At 42.3% G+C, this 21,096-nt stretch overlaps 1 protein-coding gene across 1 annotated transcript in view; it reads right to left on the bottom strand.

Annotated features, from left to right (window-relative positions):
* Positions 1 to 4,519: 4,519 nt before the first annotated feature.
* The window catches only part of STK39 (serine/threonine kinase 39), a 179,206-nt gene continuing 162,629 nt past the window's right edge, over positions 4,520 to 21,096 (bottom strand). Inside the window, exons 17-18 of the mRNA XM_075000805.1 lie at positions 17,975 to 18,039; positions 4,520 to 5,958 (exon numbers count right to left, since the gene is read on the bottom strand). Coding sequence (XP_074856906.1) covers positions 5,884 to 5,958; positions 17,975 to 18,039 — 140 coding nt within the window. The 3' untranslated portion in view covers positions 4,520 to 5,883. The remainder of the gene's footprint in view (positions 5,959 to 17,974; positions 18,040 to 21,096) is intronic.

Raw genomic sequence — 21,096 nt, 5'->3', positions numbered from 1 at the left:
GTGGAAGATGTTTGGGATATTTTATTAACCACTTTTCAGTCAAATCAAGAACACACTCAAGCAGTGGTGGGGTCATTATTATTCACCTTTATAGCTCTCAAATGCATGCTACGGATTCTAATAGAGAAACACAGGGTGAAAACCTGTCCTAATCGAAATCAACACAAAAATGCTTATTGATTTCTCTGGGGGCGGGATTTCATCAATGGTTTTGCTTCAGCTATTCTTAAGGCATTGTTTTGTTCTGATTTTCTAGTGACTTAATATATAACAAAATATTCTATTTGAACCAATCATTTGATTATCACTTGGGGTCTTTTTCCACAAAACAAAAATCACATTGAAGTCAGCAGATTGAAGCCAGGGCCAACACCTTCTCATCCTAAACTTTTCCACTTCCTATGGAGTTTGGTTGCCAAAGATAAATTTGTTAGTCTTTAAGTTACTACCAGACTGCTTGTTTTTTGTGAAGCTACAGAATCACATGGCTACCCCCTGAGACTAAGGAGCAATGTTTAAAATTCTGTAATTGTTCCAGCTGTAATAACTACTTACATGCCCACACTTATACCTCCATTTTAAGATGAACTAAATACATAAAGTCACATGACTGAAATTAAAAAAGTGGTTGTGAATGTTTTCAGTGTCAAGAAATCTATACATTGCCCACTATTTTTAATGTCTTACATTGCAATGTAAGTTTTTAGTCGGTCCACAGAACTTAAACCCAACATCGTTGAAAAGTTGTCATATCCATTTACAGTCTTGGCACAAATATCTATTCTTCTGAATTAATATAATAGATAAAAGCATTGTCCAGTCTAATAAGGTTACTTTTGCTATTAGAATATAGTTTTGCAAGGTTCTGAAATGCAGATAGAGCCATGACATGGGTCACTGTAACTGCTGTAATGAAGTAATTTAGTGGTGGGGTGTGTGTATGAAGACATTTGCCTTGTTACATGGTAACTGATACTGTGCAACAAGTTAGGATAGAAAGTAAAGAATGTCCTATATAAACTTCATGGCAGGGAAACTTAGGAGGCCAAATCTACCATTGCCCAAAGTGGCATTTTGTCCGGACATCAGAGCTAATTCACCTCTGATTCTGTAGAAACAATGACAGACAATTTCAGTTATCGATGTAGCATGTAGTTTGTTCAGTGGGTGTGCGGGGTTTTTTTTTTTTTTTTTTTAAACAGAAGATTTCCTTGTCAAAACTATTCAGCAGCTTATATCACATAGTTCCCAAGGTGACAGAGGTTAAAGAAGAATTTTCAATGTTCTGGTCACTTAAATGTTTTCATTGTCTTGTGAAAGCAATTTATAGCTCCAGAGAGGCCCTTTTGGTGCTAATCTTATAAAACCACCATCTGTAGAATTTTGCCTGTTAACAGCACAGATCGGATTTAACATCAAAAGCATCATTAATATCTAAAGGAAGTAGACAATACATTTAGCACTTTTCCAAATTCCCGTGCCAAGGCACTCAAAGAGATTTTTCAAGTTATTTAAATTCCAGGGATGCACACATCTTGCTTAGACCCATATTTCAATTTCAGTTCTGAACATTTTTTTCAGCTACCACAAAATATTTTGCAACTGGGACATGAAATTACTGTGCCTATGCATTTGAAAGCAATTTAAGAACCAGATCCTTCCCATCCACAACTACGGATTCACACCGGTACCTCTGATATTGTTAACATCTCTTTTCAGAGGACAGTGAAGTTGGCTCTTTTGAAAAACAGCTAAGACTAGATATGACCTCATGATTATCTTAAAGCCCTATAACTCCGGAGAGGCTGTAACTCATTTTCCCTCCAGAAATTTAGGAAGTAGAGAGTAACTTACATGGTCCAGTAAGTAACAAAACTGTTTTGAGCAGGTGCATCAGGGAAGGCAGAATGGAGCCACCTATCCATGGGGCAGTAACTGAGACTAAATATAAAGGCACTCCTTATTTAATGAGACTTTCCATGTATGTTAATGGAAGGGATGCCCTCTCCAGTGAACTACACTTCTCTTTTATAACACAGAACCACCAAAATAAAACTCACCCTTGAAGCCTTTTCTAGTCTCAGGTCTTTGGCAGGTGGAAAGGAAGCAGACACTTTTCATTCAGAATATCTGCACATCTTAAAAAGGAGGGGGCTAGAGGAAATAAATGAATGAGAAGTGGACTGAAAATGCCTTAACTATCTCCCCACACAACACATCCACCTGCTCTAATGGCTTTCTTCACCCCTCTGAGACAGATTAACACAGCCTTTCAAATCCCTGTCTGTCGATTCAATGATGAGGCACTCCATGGAGTTTCTTCCTGAGGACATTTTTTCCTCTCATTTGGTTTATGCAGCAAAAACTAAATCTTCTTGCTTTGGGCCACAACCCTTTCTGAATAACTCCCTTTAACACTTAATGCCACCCTGCTTATGGAGATTATGAAGTTCTTTACTTCTCAGCTACTGGGTTTGATTCAGCACCTCAGATAATTTTCAGTGTGCAAACTGTTTGACAAGCAGTCATCTAACAATCACAAAGCAGCTGTAAAAATCAGATTTTTTATGTACACTGTAATGTTGGGTTTATTCACAGTGACAAAATGAATTACTAACAGGTCTCACTACTCAGCTATTAAGTCTGGATATTTAATCAACTGAGCCAGGGGGTAATAAAATGCAAATAAAAGAGGGGAGATTTTGCGGTGGGGGTGTTTTTTGCTCATGTTACAAACTCTAGTTGTTCGTTAGCATAGGGAGATCAGAGATGTTAATCCCAACTCAGCCTCCAATGTTTCCCTTTAAAATTAGCACCACAGTTTGGGTACACTTGAATATGGAAACCCTGCAAAGTGCTTGGTGAGCTGGTCAAATGAGGCTGAAAAGAAAAAAAAAAAAAAAACCCACCAAACTCCACACGCTACCTAACTTGCTTTGGAACACCACTAAAGAAACACTGAACTGCTCATTATGATGAATGCAGTTAATTACCAGCAAGGTTTCACATTTTTTGCAGCTCTTAAGAATCTGAAAGAAAAAAACCTCCCTCCTGCTAAATGGAATCTGCATTTTCACCTCACTTACTTCACAGATTTCTTTTTGCTTAGGTCTGTATCAGACTTCTCATCATGACGACTGATTTCAGGCCCAAACCAAGCTGACATCTACCATCAGTATACAGGGCTAGCATAGAGGTAAAAAGAAAAACAAGCTTCTGATTAGGCAAGAAAAGTGGGGTGAGGGTGGGGGAGAGTGCACCATTTCCACATTATACAGAGTTAAAATAATGTCATTTTAGGAAACTTTAAAGCATTTTGCAGAGGATCCTCGTTGTCGCTAATCCCAGGGGAATAAAGCAGGATCTGTTCAGGGTATAACCCTTGTTCTAGGATGTTAAATACCATCAGGATTACCCAGTTTCCCAAACACACTAGTGGGTCCAGTGGATAGGAGAGAAAAAGGATTTTGGCTTTTATTCAGCACTTGCCTCCCTTGCTTATAGCATGTCCTTTTACTGTCCCTTTTAGGGCCTTGCTTCTGGGTTTCCTTACAGGAAGCAGCCTGGGTCTTCTGGTAGAAGTAGCCAGGCAGTGAAGGGGTGGGGCAGAAAGCAGTTATAAATTGGAGTCCTGTGCCAGGAAGCTGGGCAAAACCTCTTACAAGCTACAGTTTGGGTAGGTGGGAAAGTCTGTTTTATTCAACACCGAGAGGAAATAAAAGGAACAAGGAGGTAGGAGCTGCTGGGAAGAGGCACAAAAGATGAGAGAAAGAGATGGAAGCCAGTTTTAGTTGGCCTAAGATTAAATTGAACTCCCTCTCTCTCTGTGGCTGTGTCTATACGGGCACAAATCTTTGAAATAGCCATAATTTGAAGATTACTAATGGAGGTGCTAAACTGAATATTCAACGCCTCATTACCATTAGGACGCTTCCGGCCACGGCGCTTCAAAAGCGCCGTTTTTGACAGCACACGGCTCATCGTGGCTACACGGGGGTCCTTTTTGAAAGGATCTGCACCTTTCGAAATCTCCTTATTCCACTCAGAATCGTTTATTCTTGTTTCAATAGAACGCTTTCTCACCCCCCACTCACTTATACTTCTTAATTTCCCTTTTAACCTTGTCTGAATTACAGAAAATGCAAGCCGTTTCCTTATTCTGATTCACAGTAGTTTGAGAAGGTAGTTTCACAGTTCCAATTCTGCACTCACTGTTGCCTCCTTCACCACTATTGCCTGAACACTTGTACTGTTAACAGTAGATTAGACAAAGCACTGCGCAATGTTCAGTAGGGAACAATCCTCTGTGGTAGGCAGATTCACAGGAAAATAGTATATTTTTTTTCCATTTCTTCTTCTGACCTTTATGAATCAGGTTCTCTTTCCAACGGGCATTTTCTGGAAGTCAATCAAGGAATAGAAGTGTTAATAATTGCAGGTGACTTCTAAAATAGGGCTATTTGCAATATTACAACTGTAATGCACAGAATACACAGATCACAAACTCACGAAGTTTATTTGTGCAACACTTTTATTTTCCTTTTACCTTTGCAGTCATCTTTGAATAATTGTGTAAACAATAAAATGGAATGAAATTACACTGAGTTTTATGCAGTTGGCTCTAGAACACCCCAACAATTATGACAAGGCGTTATAAATAACTTTTTCTTAATAATATATATTTGCCATTTTCAGTACATTAAAGAGCTGCCATTTATCTAGATTTAGCCAGGAAGTAGTTTAAATGGTAACCACCAAAGAATACACCTCCTTGAACATATGCTCCAAATGTCAGGATCTTTCTAAAGTTTACTAGCTCCAGAATAGCTATGTCACAGGTTGAGCATAAGGACTATGTGGGTCAGAAGTGTTTCCTATATAACAAAACTTTTAGTCATTGCACAAACCCCCTTCTATTATTTTCATACCACCTTGATATTTTGCAGAATTTTAAGGAAAGCTTAGATTCTGTTCAAGTTTTATCACCTTTACAGAAGAGTTTCTATCAATTAAGGATAAGCCAAATCAAGAGATGGGCGTAATAAGCAGCCAAGCTTAATGGCAATATTGTATAGCAATGCTTGCTTGTAGACTCTCCAACAAAGCACAGTTGAGCCCAAACTTGACTAAAGTCTTTGCTACAGTCCCACTCTAACTCAGATAAATATATACGGTGCTTCTGGAACTGAGACTATTCTAGAGTTAAGCAGCCTCAGGCACATTCTGAAAACATCCATGTCTGCAAGGCACCTCCCACACCCTTGACAAATCAGATTGTGGATTGGATTTTAGACACACTTACCAACTAGCACTTCCTAAACTCATAATTAAATAATTTCAAAAACTAGAAGTTATGAGTACTTCAAAGATATACCTGAAACCCTTTTTGTTTCAACATGAAATTAACTGCAAGTAGCACAGAAAAAAATCAATTCCTTAAGAGCTAGGATATGTAATGCATAAATATATGAAAAATAAAATTCACAGTTTTAAAACTAGAATTCAAGTTTGGCTAATAAATGTTAACTTTTATAAGTATGTGAATTTCTAAGTACAACAGAAGAGAAGTGGTATTGCCAATCAGAAGTACATAATTAAAACAGTATCACTGAAACTCTATGAAAGCTGAAATATATTTCTCTTTCTAACCAATTAATTCAACCACCTGAGTGCTTTTCACATAGGGGAAATCCAGACTGGTAAGAGACATTTAGTAGCATTTTCAATGTTAGCAGCAGCGGTGTAGCTGAGGGCTTTGCTTCTTCTGACTTTGTGAATTGCTAGAAAATGAAGCAGAACTCAGTGTGGGTGCTTTAATTTTCTTTGCATTTAAGCTGGCCTCCTCCCAATCTCACAATTCTGCTGGGGGTCGCAGGGCAGACATCAGCTGACGCTTAGCTGAGCAAACCCAATCAGTTTCACTTCATCTGGGATTTCAGTGCCATCGCAGCCAGAAGCCTGGAAGAAGAAAACAATCCTTCATTATAACACGTTGGAAGGCAATAACCGACAGCCACGTTATAAACGTTCCCTGTACTGCCACTCTGGTAACAAAAGACTTTATTCAGTTTAAGAATAAAGGGTCTACAATGCTAAGACTAATCTTTATCACTTGCATCAAGGGCAAAAATGTTTAATTGAATATGCCTGATTAAAATATTATGAAAAAACAATCATTTGCAGCCCTGCTTCCACATAACTCCCTCAACATAACTTTCTGCACCACCCTAGGATGGGGAGGACTGGGACAAACCTTCCTCTGCACGAGACCCCCACGCCTCTCCCTCCAACCCCCTCCGCTTCCCACCAGTGAGTGCGGGAGTGGTCCCTACCCTGAGCAATGTGCCGGGAGAGCACTCAATGGCGGGCAGCAGAGTGACGCAGCTAGGAGCCAAGCAAGATGGGGCTGTGTCATTCCACTTCCTGTGCTACTTCCAGCGAGTGCAGGGGGTGGGCCTGCTAGTTCCCGAGGCCACATCATTCAGGTGGGGCCTCGGGGCGGTGGGGTGGGGCAAGGAATGACTCAGAGCTGTCATGGAGGGGAGGGTGATCTCCTGGCCAGTGCCCTGTGTCTCCCATCACCAGTTGTCTCTGATTGGAGGCGCTATGGGGCATACAGGAGCTTGGGTGCAGGAGGGGACTCGGGGCAGTTGTTGGGGTGGCTCAGGGTTCCACATGGGGGGGAGGGGACATACCTGCAGCGGCTCACTGTTCCTGCTGTTGCTGGCCAGGTGGCTGTGCCGGCACACTGCCTCCATCAGCCCTGAGTGGCAACTCTGCAGCTCCTAGCCCATTGGCCAAGAACCCCAGCCAATGGGAACCTTGGGGGCAGTGCCTGCAGATGGAGGTGGAGTGCCTGCTTGCACTAGAGCCAACTGGCCATGACTCAGCCGGGGCAGCAGGGAAGGGGAGTGGCTTGCTCGGGTTGCTGGAACTGAGCACACCCCCACATTCAACACTCTGAGCTCCTCCCCAACCTCCTCCCTGCTAGACCCTTCCCAGAGCCTACACCTCAACAGCCCCATGCATGTCCCTTCCCCTTACTCCCCCCACCCCCACTTCAAACTCCTCTCTTAGTTACAAGGCATTTCAATTTACCAGCACCCCCCACAGGCCCTCTGTTCCCCTGCACGCCAAATAAAAGGGCTTTTATTGTAGATAATGAGCTTCTGTGGGTCAGATCCACTTCAGATTTTCAAATTTGTTGGTCTTTAAGGAGCTGCATGGCTGCTTGCTTTTGTGATGCTGCAGACTAACATGGCTCCCCTTTGAGGCTGTACGTACATTCATGTACGATAGGTTCCTCAGTGGCTCTCAGGATGGGCAGGAATGGTTCCCCTAGCTTGTGTTTGTCAGAAGCTGGGAACGGATGAGAGGGATGGATCACCTGATGATACTTATTCTGTTCATTCCCTCTGGGGCACCTGGATTGGCCTTTTTCATGGGACAGGATACTGGGCTAAATGGACCTTTGGTCGGACCCAGGATGGCTGTTCTTATGCAGGACTGAAATCTGCTCAATTTTCAACATGAGGCATGAAAATAGAAACGTAATAAAGTAAAGTAAACATGCCAATATCTGCACTGCTGTGGTTAAGCAAGGCTGCAATTAGTTACAATTTATTGTTCAGGAGCCAACCAAACAAGCGCTCATTAAAATTATTTTACTCTAAGGCAAACTTTAAAAAACTCTACATAATATGCAAACTATATTGCACAGAATTTCTATTTCCCTGGCTGTTACATTAACAATTGTATTTAAATAAATAAAGTTTCTTTTCCCAGTTCTTGATCCTGCAAGTTAAGTCATAACTCTGAGTTAACTGCAACAGCCCCTATTGCCACAAATTGAATTTCACACCTTGAACACCACATTTGTTATATCATCTACCAACCTCACACTCACCCTCATGAACAGGTGTCACACGAGTCACAAATTCTGCATTATGACATTATCAGAGGGTTAAGGGAACAGAGAAAGCATCTTAGATTTCAGCTTCCCAGGAAATATTTACTAGCAAAATTAATTTGAACGAGTTCTACAGAAACTCTATTAAATGGGGTGAAATCTTGGCTAAAATAATGAACAGAGGAAACCATGTGCTGGGTAAAAAAGTTCAGTGTTAGGCACAATTTTATTTAGCATCTATTGCACAACACAGGTGCAGGAGGAAAGAGATCACATATACACTGAAGGATAATATTAAACAAGGAGGTATTAAGTCCGAGGATCGTGAAATATAAGAAATCTCTGGGAGGCTAGAAACATCAATAGGAATTAAATTCACTCTTGGAAAATGGTATCTAATGAATATATGTGGGAGAACCATTCAAAAGCAAGATATTCACACAGAAGATGACACACAGGGTCCAATCCAATGTCCAGTGATGTCAACAGGAGATAGAATTGCAACTGAGAAAGGTGTGATGCTTAAAAAAAATAGTTTGATTGTGCATAGAAAATTAGATTTAATTATGACCAGCTGATTAGCAGAGTACCCACAGTGGGCATCATGTGTTTCTATTGGTGGTGCACATCTACACATGCCTTGATGCACCTAATAAAATTTATTCTGCCCATGGATGGAAAAAATAGAGGGAACACTGCCTGATATCTCCCCTATTCAAAGGGAACCAACACCGTTTTGGACTATACATAAAAAGGCCGCTCTTTCAGTCCAGGAAAAGTGGCACTTGTTCCCTACAGGCCTTTGAAATATCACAACACTGTGTGAGTCTCAGTACCAGAAACTGAGCAGACAAAATTAAGGGATGTCAGAGAAATGAAAACACGTCAGTGGATTATCTTTTGACGGAATTCATGAATACTAGGTAGGTAGGCTAGCTAAATAATAATAAAAGAGAAAGGCAAAAATAGAGGGTAAATGATACAGAAACCAAGAACTTGTTTAGGATATGAAATTAAAGATAAGAAATCAAGTTTTAAATAGAAGTTAACACTTTCTCCCAAATATCTGATTCTATAGAACAGTCTCACAAGGGACAGGGTGAAAGCCCTACTGATAAAGTCACTCCAGATTGACAGAGGAAACAGTCCCACCACAGCAAGTTGATGAATTAGGTTATCTATTAGTTTCCCTCTCTAAAAATCCAATCTAGACTATTACCTATCATGAAGTAACCTATTTTACAAAGAAAGCACCTCTCTGCAGGGCCTCTTGTTTAACTGACATTTATTCCATCCTTTCATAAACAGCAGAGCAAAGAGCGCTGAAAGCTAGAAAATTAATTGTGAAAAGTACTATTTACATACTTAATCAGTCAACAGCTTTGGCCATACAAATTCTCTCTTTAATTTTGGAAAAATGCAAATATAGCACTTCAGAATTGCCTGCATCATTGTCTTTGTTGTAAGATGAAATTTATATTAATACTTCTTGTATTTTTGACAGGATGTCAGGCCTCTATAGATTTTTATTTAGACCTAACGATCATTTCAGTCAATTTTTATTAACATTTATTAAATGCAGCAAAATAGTAATAAGTGAGATGAAACCTGGACTATGGGCCATTGCCATGACAACTATTTGGTACATCTTGACGTCAAGTTTATTCTGAGTGACCCGAAGGCCATTCCCGTCATGTTATGTCACAGGCACACCAGAGACTACAGTCAGTATTTACGGTGAGAGCATGCCATTAAAACATGCCCGTCTATTAGAGCCCATTATTGTGATTTGATGGTTTGAGTTACTGTTTCTTCTTGTTCATTAGGCTTTCACTCGAGTGGCTCTACAATAGCTCCCAGTTATATTAGACCTTTATAGATTCGCCTTGCATAATGTGCTTTCCCCCGCTTCGGCTAAGAGTACTTGGCTACAAAGAAAAGCTCTAATAGTTGCCTTGAATTCACTTTAATTCATGCACAGGTTAAGGATACATTACCAGGGGACAGCGACATGGTCACCCAAGAATCCCAACTTATTTTACTTAAAGAGTACCAAGAGTGCAATGCTGTAGCAGGCAGCCCTTCACTGAGTTCTACACTCAGTGAGGAAATCACTGCAGAGAGATAGGGATTGTATAATTGTCTGTGTTGGTTTACTTCCCAATAAGACTAAATTACACTCCTTGTGCAGTGACGATGATTCTTTGAGAAGCGTGTCCCTGTGGGTGCTCCACTCTGGGTGTTAGTGTCTCCTCGCTCCAGTGCTTGGAGAGTTTTCTACAGATGCAGTTTCTCACACTGTACATGTGCAATAGAGCCTCCTCATGCTAGCTGGCACACATGTGGAATGGACCCCTCTCATCCTTCTTTACCTTAGCATTTAGAGCTGGATGTTCCAAAGCAGAGGAAGGGAGGGAGGGAAGTGGAGCACCCACAGGGACACATATCTTGAAGAACCATTGTTACTGCACAAAGTCAGTAGCCTTCTCTTCTTTGGGTAGTGTTCCTGTGGGTGCTCCACTATAGGTGGCTACAAAGAAGTAGTCATTCTTTGGAGGTGGATTTGGAGCCCAGTAACGATTACAGTCAATGGAACTGCTTGACCCACTTGAATGGAGGACGCAATCGTAGATGAAAAAGAGTAGTGCTGTGTAAATGTGTTTGCTTGAAGACCATGTTGCTGCCTTCCGTATGTCTGTAAGGGGTCCATTCTTGAGAAAAGTGGTGGTGGAACACACAGACCTGATAGAATAGGCAGTGACAGCATCTGGGAGATCTTTCCGGTGAAGAGCGTAACAGATGTGTATGCAGGTGGAAAGCCATTGAGATTAAAATAGGATGCTCCCTGGACAAACGAGAGGAGAAGCCGAGTAGATTCATGCCAAGGCTTTGTGTGATCAATGTAAAAGGCTAATGCCCGATGAACATCCAAAGGTGTGCCATGCCACATGTGCAGGATCAGAGTGTGGCTTCAGGAAGAACACATGTAAGTGGACAGACTTGTTGATACGAAATGTAGAGGGAACCTCGAGGAGGAACTTACAATGAAGGTGAAGAGCGACTCTACCTTTGGTAAAGACCGCGTAAAGAGATTCAGCCACATGGACAGCAAGCTTCCTGACCCTTTTGGTCGACGTGATGGTGGCTTAAAACGAGAGCTTCATAGACAGGAACACATCTCCAGGGGTTCAAAGGGTGGCCTCATGAGGCAGCTGAATAGATGGTTAAGGTTCCGAATAGCAAGGGGAGGATGTACTGATGAAAAAGTGTTCTGAATATGCATCAGAAAATGTTTGATAGAATGGGCGAGAAAGGAGACCCCATCTTCTGCTCAGTGGAATGCCACTGAAGTTGTGGCATGTAACTGGTGGTGCCGAGAGCCAGGCCTGACTCATGTAAGTGCAGGAGGTAGTCAAGGAGAAATGGAAAGGGCACAATATGAGGTAGTATAGAGTGATTCATGCCCAACCACTGGGAGAACACTTTGTCCATTTGTAGAGGAAAGTTTGTGAGTACGCTCCTGTCTGCTGTTAACGAGGACCTGTTTAACCCCCTTAGAGCCTGTGATTTTGGCATCCTGGAGCCATGGAGGAGCCATGAGTGAAGCCACAGTCTGGAGTGTATCAAGGTGAAGGGTGTGGCCAAAGTCCTGGGATGCAAAGTTGCAACAGGGAGGAAAGGGATATGGAGTCACTATGGACAGCTTGTAGAGGTAAGGATACCAAGTTTGTCTCAGCCATGCTGGGGCTTATTAGGATGAGACAAGCCCAGTTCAGCCTGACCTTGACTAGAAGATTGTGAATCAAGGGAAGGGGAAGAAATGTGTAGAGGAGGGACGTGTCCTATTTGATGGAGAAAGCATCCCTGAGGGACTGTTTCCCCAGACCTGCTGTGGAGCAGTACTGGTCACACATTCCATTGACCCAGGTTGCAAACAGATCTATCCAAGGCTGTCCCCAAAGCTGGAACACATGATTGAGGGCCACCATGCTTACTTCCCATGTGTGGTGATCACTGAACGAGAAGCTAAGGGCATTCGAAATCACGTTCAGTACCTCAGCGAGATACGTAGCTACCGGAGTGATGCAGTGCTGAAGGCACCAAGTCCACAGTTCTATGTCTTCTGCACACAAGCATGGAGACCAAACCCCGACCTGTTGGTTGATGAAATACCTGCAGGTGGTATTGTCTGCTGGATTCTGACCATCCTGAGTGTGAGGTGCCATCAGAAATGTTGGCAAGCATAGCAGGCATCCCTGAGCTCCAGCTGATTTATGTGGAGTGCTTATTTGGTGAAGGACCACTTACTCTGTACCATACATAGTACGGATAATAGAAAGAGGCGGTTGATGGAACAGCACACTGGCTAGGACATTGTCTAGGCACGTCCACCAGTAGAGGGAGGTGAGAATGCATGACGGAAGAGCTATGGACTTAGACAGTGGATACCTGGCTGGAGTGTAGCACATGGTCAGCCAGGACTGAAGGCATTACATGTGAATTCTGGCCAGACTGACCACATACAGGGTCATGGCCATATGCCCCAGAAGCTTCAAGCACATGTGGACCTTGATGATGGGGGGCAGTCTCAGCATCAGAATGAGGTCATGAAGAGCTTGGAATCTTTGAACAGGTAGAGTGGCCTTGGCAGTGGTAGTGTTTATGTGGGCCCTGATAAACTCTAGAGACTGAGTGGACTGAAATGTGGACTTTTCATAGCCTATGTGAAAACCAAGGCTGAGCATGAGGTCCATGGTGACCTGGATCATAAGAAGTGCCTCTGGAAATGAAGGCCCTTTATGAGGCAATCATCCAGGGGTGGGAAAATAATGACCTCGAAGTGATACGTGGGCAGCCATGACCGCCAGAATTTTGGAGAACACCCTGGGTGCAGTTGAGAGCCAAAGAGAAGGACACAGTATTGGTAATAGTGGGATCACACTGCGAAACATACAAAGCACCTGTGCATCGGATGGATTGTGATATGAAAATAGGAATCTTGTAGGCTGAGAATCAGTCTTTTTTGTCCAGTGTCAGAACAATGGCCACAAGAGTCACCATCTTGAAACATTGATAGAGGACATATTTGTTGAGACTCCAGAGTTTGAAGATGGGCCTCCATCCCCCGTTCTTCTTCTGCATTAGGAAGTTCAGGCCTTGAAACTCTGCTGGGACCGGCTCAAGAGCACTCAGGAGGCACTGTACCTCTCGACTGAGCAGACTCCCATGACAAGAGTCCCTGAAAAGAGACAGGGTAGGGGAAATAGAAGTGAATGGGATAGAATATCTCTGGGCTACTAGTTCTGGGACCCACTTGTCTGAAATAAGGGCAGCCCAGCAATGGAAAAAGCAGCAGAGGCAGTGATGGAACTGATGGTGACCAGGCTATGAAGCGGCCAGAATGGGAAGATCTCTCAGACTCCTGACCAAACCCCCAACACTCTGCATAGACTGCTGTGGGCAGGACATCGTGGACTGCTGGTGCTGTTGCCAGTGAGATTGAGCCACTGGGACCTGTGCCGCTGTCAGGAACCACAGTGCTGCGGCTGCTGCTGGAACTGTTCCCACAGCCTCTCATAAGGAGAGGACTGGGCCCGTGTGAGAGAGTGTGTGTGTGTGTTTATGTTTGTACAAGAGTCCTTCAAGGAACGTAGGACCCTGTCTTTTTTTTTTAGTGACTAAATTATGCTTGCCAAATGGTAGGTCCTGCACTTACTGCTGAAGGTCTTTGGGGACTGCCCTCTCCCGAGGGTTGGAGCCATTAAATGCACCTCATGACCACAGCAGAGGCTGTGACCCTAGTCACCGTGTCTGCCATGTCCATAGTGGACTGGAGCACCATGCAGCCAATAGTGTGCCCTTTCTGAATAAGATTCAGTAGAGCCAGCCTTTGCAACTCTGGCAGGGACAGGACCAGCTCCTGGAGTTTCAAGTAGTTTGAATGATAGTACTAGGCCAGCATGGCCACATAGTTGGCTGCCCAAAGGAGCAATGCTCCCGACAAATAGACTTTGCACTCAATGTCCCTTTTTTTTTTTTTTTTAAACTGGCTTTGTTCTGAGGGGAGGATTGAAATTATTTGGACTTCTTACGCACCACGTTGACCACTAGTGAGTTGGGCTGCGGACGGGTGAACAAGAAGTCCGTGTCCTTGGAGGGGAGGAAATATTTCTTGTCCACTTTTTTTTGTTTGTAGGAGTGATGGGCACTGGGGTCTGCCAGATTATGTTTGTGGGGTCCACAATGGCCTTATCCCTGGGTTGGATGATTCTCAAGGATGTGGGTGGCTGTAAAATGTGGAAAAGTCTATACTGTTGGACCTGCACGTCCTTCTCCTGAGCCAAGGTCACCTGATAAAGAGCTCTTGGGAAGCTCTGGATTCGTCTGTTGGGGGAAGTGACTTGGGAGATCACTGTGTCGGCAGAAGACGAGGAGGAGACCTTCGCAGAGACCTTTCCTCACCCTCAGACAGGGAATCTTCCACCTCTGCTTGCTGTAACAGGATATGTTGTCGATGTCGTGGGCTATGGTTAAGCAGGATGGCCCCTGGACAGAGTCAATGTGGCCAACAGAGGATAGGAATGATGCAAGCTTCACTTCCATGGTTACCAGTGTGGAGCAGGTTCTTGAGAATATGAATAATGGTGTGTGAACCAGGGCAGTGGTGGCAGCGTGTAGGCCAGCATTAGTGAAACATCCTCCCCACTAGAGTGCATGGAACTAGAATGTGACAAGACGACACTCTGCTGATCAAAGCCACCCACTCCCAGGGTAGGCAGGCTGGCATCCAAGCCACGGGAAAACCCCAAACATTTCAATGACCATGTGGATGGAAGCAGTGCCATGTATCTGCTGTACTGCAAATGTGGAAGTGCCAAGGCCAGCGACATATATGGCTTAGGTGGCAAGTCCACATGGTGCTTTTTCAGTGTTGTGCTGAATTCCAGTGCTGAGGACTTGAGGGAAGTGGTGTCCTGGTGCCACTTCAGTACCATTTCTGGTGCCATGTGAGAGTGAGGCGGTGCCTCAGCCCTGGACTTGTGCAGTGCTGCATGCAAGTGGTGTGGGGAGCCGGAACCATGCTGCTTGTGCTATGCATCCAGCACCGCTGGCAGGGTCTTAGTTTTTGATGACCTCTTCTGCCCGGGTGCAGAGAAGGAAGATGAGGCAGGAGGTGCTGACTGCATTGGAAGTGCTGAATGTGGCAGCTCAGCTCTAAAAGCACCCATTTCAATGGTGCTGGAGGCATCACAGTGGCCTTTTTGACTGGCACAGCACCAGAAGCCAAAAATGCACCGAAGAGATACCTGCTTTAATGGCTGGGGTGCCGACCAGGGTCGTCTCTCTCATCTCTGGTGCCAGTTTAGTGGCAGAGGACTGCTTCCGGGCTGGTGGCTGGAGGGATTTTTCATAGAGGTATGACCTTTAGCCTATTGTCATGAGCCTTCCTGGCCCTCACCATGAGGCTGGAGCAATGGGTGCAGGTTTGAGTCTGATGACCCTCACCCAAGTGCTTAATATACAGCACATGGCTGTCAGAGTCAGGTATGGCTTCCCAGCACGTTGTGCATCGCTTGATGCCCAGGGAGCCTGTCGTGGCAATAACAGCAAATAAAACTACTTTTACACTAAACTTTTTTTTTTTTTTTTAAACTTTTGACAGGAAAGATAACTTGCGTAAGAAATAGTAACAGAGAGGGAGCCGTACTAGTCTACATACTATCAAAACAAAAAGCAGTCAAGTAGCACTTTAAAGACTAGCAAAATAGTTTATTAGGTGAGCTTTTGTGGGACAGACCCACTTCTTCAGACCATAGCCATTCCAGAACAGACTCAATATTTAAGGCACAGAGAACCACAAACAGTAATCAAGGAGGACAAATTAGAAAAAAAATGATCAAGGTGAGCAAATCAGAGAGTACTTGACTGCTTTTTCGTTTGGATAAGAAACTGCAACGGGGGTAGAACAATAACTAACTAAAGTAACTCTTTTTTGTCTTTCAGTAAGTGAGAGAGAGAGAGAGAGAGAGAGAGAGAAAAGCTCCATCTGCTGCTGAGGATGGTAGAGAAGGAACTGAAGGGACTGCACCATGCGCATGCCAGATAGCAAGAGGAGGTGCTATGGCACACAGGCAATGTGGGAAATCATGGCTATAAAAGAATCTCCAAATGTTGGTGCAAGAATGCACTGACACCCAGAGTGGAGCACCCTCGGGGACACTCCTCAGAGAAAAAGTAAGGCCTAGCCACACAGCAATTAGGTTTTTAATTAACGGTCAGATTCACACATCTATGTACAACCTGCCTGAGAGCCACAGTTAGATGAATGCACTCCAGGACCATTTGCAGGTACTTCTGAGTACTTTCCAACCACACACACTCTATGGCAGAGAGGAATGGATTTAGAGGACTGAATTCAATGGCCTCCTCCCAGTGCAGATCAGCTCCCTGAGGCATTGCTGTGGTTCCACTGGACCAAGGAAAATAATTGTCCAATTCTTTCCAACAAGCTCGTGCCACCACCAAATGCACAACACAGAGCTATTGTGTGTTCCAAAAGAATGTACTATCCAGATAATAAACAACAGCAATAGCCATGTTAGTCTGTATTCTAACAAAACAAACGAGCAGTCATGTAGCACTTTAAAGACTAGTAATTTATTAGGTGATTGCTATCCAGATCACAGCACTCAAAACAGTATTTTGTTGCAATGCCTTTTCCAGCTGAAGAAGAGAGTGCTGCTGAACAGTTTGTTTTTCTTTAATTTTCCTCTTGGTTTGTATGCTCCTCTAAATGGCTTAGAAGTGTTAATGCTCTGCGCAGAACGGCCAATAACAGCTCAGAAGCTAAAAATGCTTGCTTCAAATACTAGTAATTGCTTTCTGTGTGTATTATTTTGTCACTCTGGTGGATAGAATCACAGGCGCCCCTTGGGATTTTCACCCAGTGCACTGGTCATGCAACAGAGCCTGCCTACTTGCCCTCTGGAGTGCCCATCACCCTGTCCTAATGGGCCAGAAGGTCTCGTCTCCCCCAGCCAAGGCACAGATCTGGGATAACAGCCCTGCAGCAGAGCAATATGGATGTTGAACCACCTCAGCTCTGGGATGGCTCAGCTATAAGGCTGCTGACAACACCCACAAACATATAGCTCCTCAAAGAGGGCCAAAACTCCAAATAAATCCATCTTAATCTGTATAGACGTTTTACATACAGAGCACTTAAGTTCACCCTCTTTGCCCATGAAAGAGGGATATGTATAGTGGTTGTTTCCAACAGGTAACAATTATTTACACTGGGGCTTGATAGCAAACACAAGTGTTTTTATTAAGTGATATTAAGTGATTGCAAATAAAAATAGACAAATCAAAGTAAGTTATGAAGCTAAGATAAACAAAACATGCCAGCTAATCCTAATACAATAAAACCTAATACACGCAAATTCTTACCTTAACAGTTATTCTCACCATCTCTCTCACATGCTAAGCAGCCTCCTAGCTTGGGCCCAATCCCTCCCCCCTGTTCAGTCTTAGTTGTTTCCAGCAGGAAGCTTGGGTATTAAGTGGGGGTCTCCTGGGATCTGGCCACTTCCCTTATTGTTTGGCTTCCCTACTATAGATCCCTTTTCCTAAGATGGCAAGTCTTTGTGCTCAGTTCAAACTTTTCTCACCTTGAGTGGAAAAGAACCAGATCCTGGGTACTAGTATCAGGTGGCATGGTCACATGGATTTGTGGGACCAACCACTGTTTGGGCTTACAGGAAAAACAAAACCATTCACAGGTCACTGACTTGATCACCCAGCCATTAAATTCCTAAAGCACTGCTAATGGCTTTTATTAGAATACTTGGACTAATAAAACAGGTTCCTACTTACTATTTATAACTTTACATACACAAAAGATACATGCACACAAATAGGATATACAGATTCAGTGGATTACAGCTTTTAAAATGACATCACATTATATACTTTGTATAAAGCATCTTTGAGTTATGCAAATTTGTAAACCAAATTTCAGAAGAGGATGGGGAGGGGTGACAGTCACAAGAAGTTTTTACTTACCAATTTAAAAGTTAATGTTTTCAAGGCCTTAGGATCATCTACTATCTTCTGTAAATTAGCAGCAACTGTAAAACAAAATGTGAAAAGTGATGTACATTGAAAATAGCATGAAATATGGTTAATCTTTCAAGGCACTGATACAGACAGGCGAATTAGAGCAATTCCTCTAGCATGTACACATTAATAATATACCAATTAGATGGATAAATTACTTTCAGACTATGAAGAATGCTATAGCTTGTAACAGAACAGCTCTTAACGTACACTACAGCATACTATTTTTAAGGTCCAGGAAAGTGGAGAGGGGAAGAGGAGTATGTTTTTGTGGGTAATGATGCATTTTTCCATTCATCTGGCCTTTTGTTAGCCTACGACTAGATCTCTCTTTCTAGGGTAACCATCTGCATGAGAGTACATATTGAGTGCAATGGTGTGGCTACTTTAGAAGATTACAAGCACACATAAGGAAATTGTCTGGCCAACATGCCCAGTTCAAATACTCTGGCAAGCTAGGCAGAAGGGAAAAAGAATATTCAGAAAGCACATACCGTGTCTATGCATACAGAAAGCTAGATAACTTTGTGACCTAAAATCAACTAATTTAAATAAATCAACATAGAGAAATCAAATACTGTTACCAATGTTTTCAGCTTCAAAAAAAGAAATAGAAACTCAATAAAGAGTTGGTATGCAGCCATTTGGGGTAGTATTAGAAGTATTTTTGCTCTCAAAAATAAAAGAGCATAAAGAAAAACAACAGTGGAAGTACTTGACTTGTCTATTAACCAATCTATTTAGATGTTAATCTTGGCAGATACATTTGGCTGTTTTCAAGTTCATTGGTTTGTTAAGCCTACTATACACAACTTTGCACAGTACAGTATTCTGCTTGAGCTAGTTGGGAACGAATCACTGTCAGCCTCAGTTCAATGCTGTCTTATGAGCATGGGTGCCATTGCTTGGACACCACCATGAGACAGGCTCTGGTCTCAGCTGAGCTGTAGAATCAAGATGCACACTCCAACAGAGTACAAAGAAGGTTCTTAAGCGGTAGCAATTTCTGAATACATTGGACAGATTACTACATCAAGATGAAGAAGGAAATTAAATATTTTTCTAAAGCAATGTTTTTCTGTACATATTTCCTTTCTGTTGACAATATAAAAATGGAAAAAGCACACCATGGTGTACTGGTTTGTATGTTGCCCCTTTTAAAAACTCCTATGTTCCCTGCCATAAGGTATATATTAAAAAAGTACCATACTCAGAATTGACTGAGGAAATAGAAATCCAATTTCTATTGTCAGTTATCATGGTCCAAATTCGCTCCTTCAGTAAATGTGCACTGTTCCAGTAGAATTTACTTTACTTTCCATGGTTGAATTTTGTCCTATATAAAGAACTAGAGTCATTTCATCTGGTAACTTATTACAAAGATGTAGACATTGAGACAGCTTAGCTTCCAGGTACCCATGCCAAACATTAAGACAGAAATGAAGCCCAAAAAAGTTTAAGGTACATACTAACTATTACCATGATTTTTGGTAGGGATGGTATGCACAAAACTGGGGTAGTACTTGACGCTATAGCTAGAAAAGGAATCTAAAAACAGTGGAAAGTGCTTGAAACTTGAAGGCCAAATGCTAAAGAATTCTGTAAGGCTAACTTTTGAGATAGTCACAAGAAGTTTGCTTTCTCAATTGGATAAATCCATTTCAAAATTACCTTCCTGTTTAAAACTCCATTGAATTTTTAGTCTAGGCATCTACAGTTTTCTTTTAACCAGACAACTCACTTCACTAAACCACAGATCAATTTTATCCACATTCTACCCAGTCAAAATACGGTGCACATTTAAAAGACAAGTTGTCAGTTAGAATAATACTTAGACCAAGTAAATATATGAGACACGCTACCTCCCATCATCTGAAACCAGCATAAATCTGCATAACACTGTTGTTATTGGAATTTCATTATGATACCAGCACTGTTTGTGACTTATCTGAACCCCAATAAAGTATTCTATTTTAAATGTAAGTGGCAGATTCTCAGCTAGTGTCAATTGGCTTCACTAAATTAAATGGATCTCTCGATTTAAATGTTCAGTTTCAATTTTACGTCTCTTCATTATGAAGAGTTGACTTGTTTAACTCTGGCTATTTACTGACTTCCTGTTGATTATTTCCATTCTGCTCCTGCTATTCCAGTCAAATGAAGGGCTCCAATCTGCCTTCTAAGACACAGCTACTGCTCTGCACTGATACGCACAACAGACCTTTATCAATATAATGCAATGTCACGTAGCAGAAAGCAGCACAGAGCTCTTAGCTATTTGAATGATAATCTTAAAAGCCACGGTCTCCAGTCAATCCTGTATCTCAGGGACCTTAAAAACTCCAATTCTGTTAGTCATCCAAAGCAAAAATTGGAAAGATGACCAATCAATTGATTGCTTATCCTAATGCTATGTTTATAATTTTCAAATCACTTTTACATCCTATAAAAATGGTAAAATGCCTCTATTTAACCAACTGTATGTATTATTTCAGATGTTTAAAAAGATATTGCTGATTGAAAATGTAGGTTAAAAGACCAACAAATAGTTTTATTTCTGTACCTACATTTTTAACACCACAGGTTCACTCTGCTTGGAAGCCTATTGCAGGAAGCAGACAGTTAAGAATGATTGGACCATTGGCTAACAAACTGAGTATTTTTTTCTGAACTTCCCCGATCTATTATGACTACAGCGTGAGGCATTTCATCAACAAGAAGATTAGGGGATTAAAGGCAATCACAACAGATGTTTTGAGGCACTATCTTCAAGAATAAAAACAACAGACCTGTTAGAATTCCGTAATAGAGCTGATGTTCACACAAAGTTTAGTTCACCTATGAAAGACAGCATTTATGTTTTGCCAGAGGTATTTCTTTTGCATTTCAGATATGTGGTTTTCTATTACCCACGCTCTGCACTGTTGAATTCATTGGCTGAGTTTTGTTTGTTTGAAATAAAACTAGCTGCTTCAATGATCACTTGTATTCTGCCTGGTTTGCATTCTGGCTAGAGATACACTACAGAAAATAAAAATGAATATTCATGATGTCATCCATTTTGGTCC

The sequence above is a fragment of the Carettochelys insculpta genome, chromosome 8, assembly GCF_033958435.1.
Source record: "Carettochelys insculpta isolate YL-2023 chromosome 8, ASM3395843v1, whole genome shotgun sequence".
Taxonomy (NCBI): domain Eukaryota; kingdom Metazoa; phylum Chordata; order Testudines; family Carettochelyidae; genus Carettochelys; species Carettochelys insculpta.
This window is presented reverse-complemented; position numbering and strand designations above follow the sequence as displayed.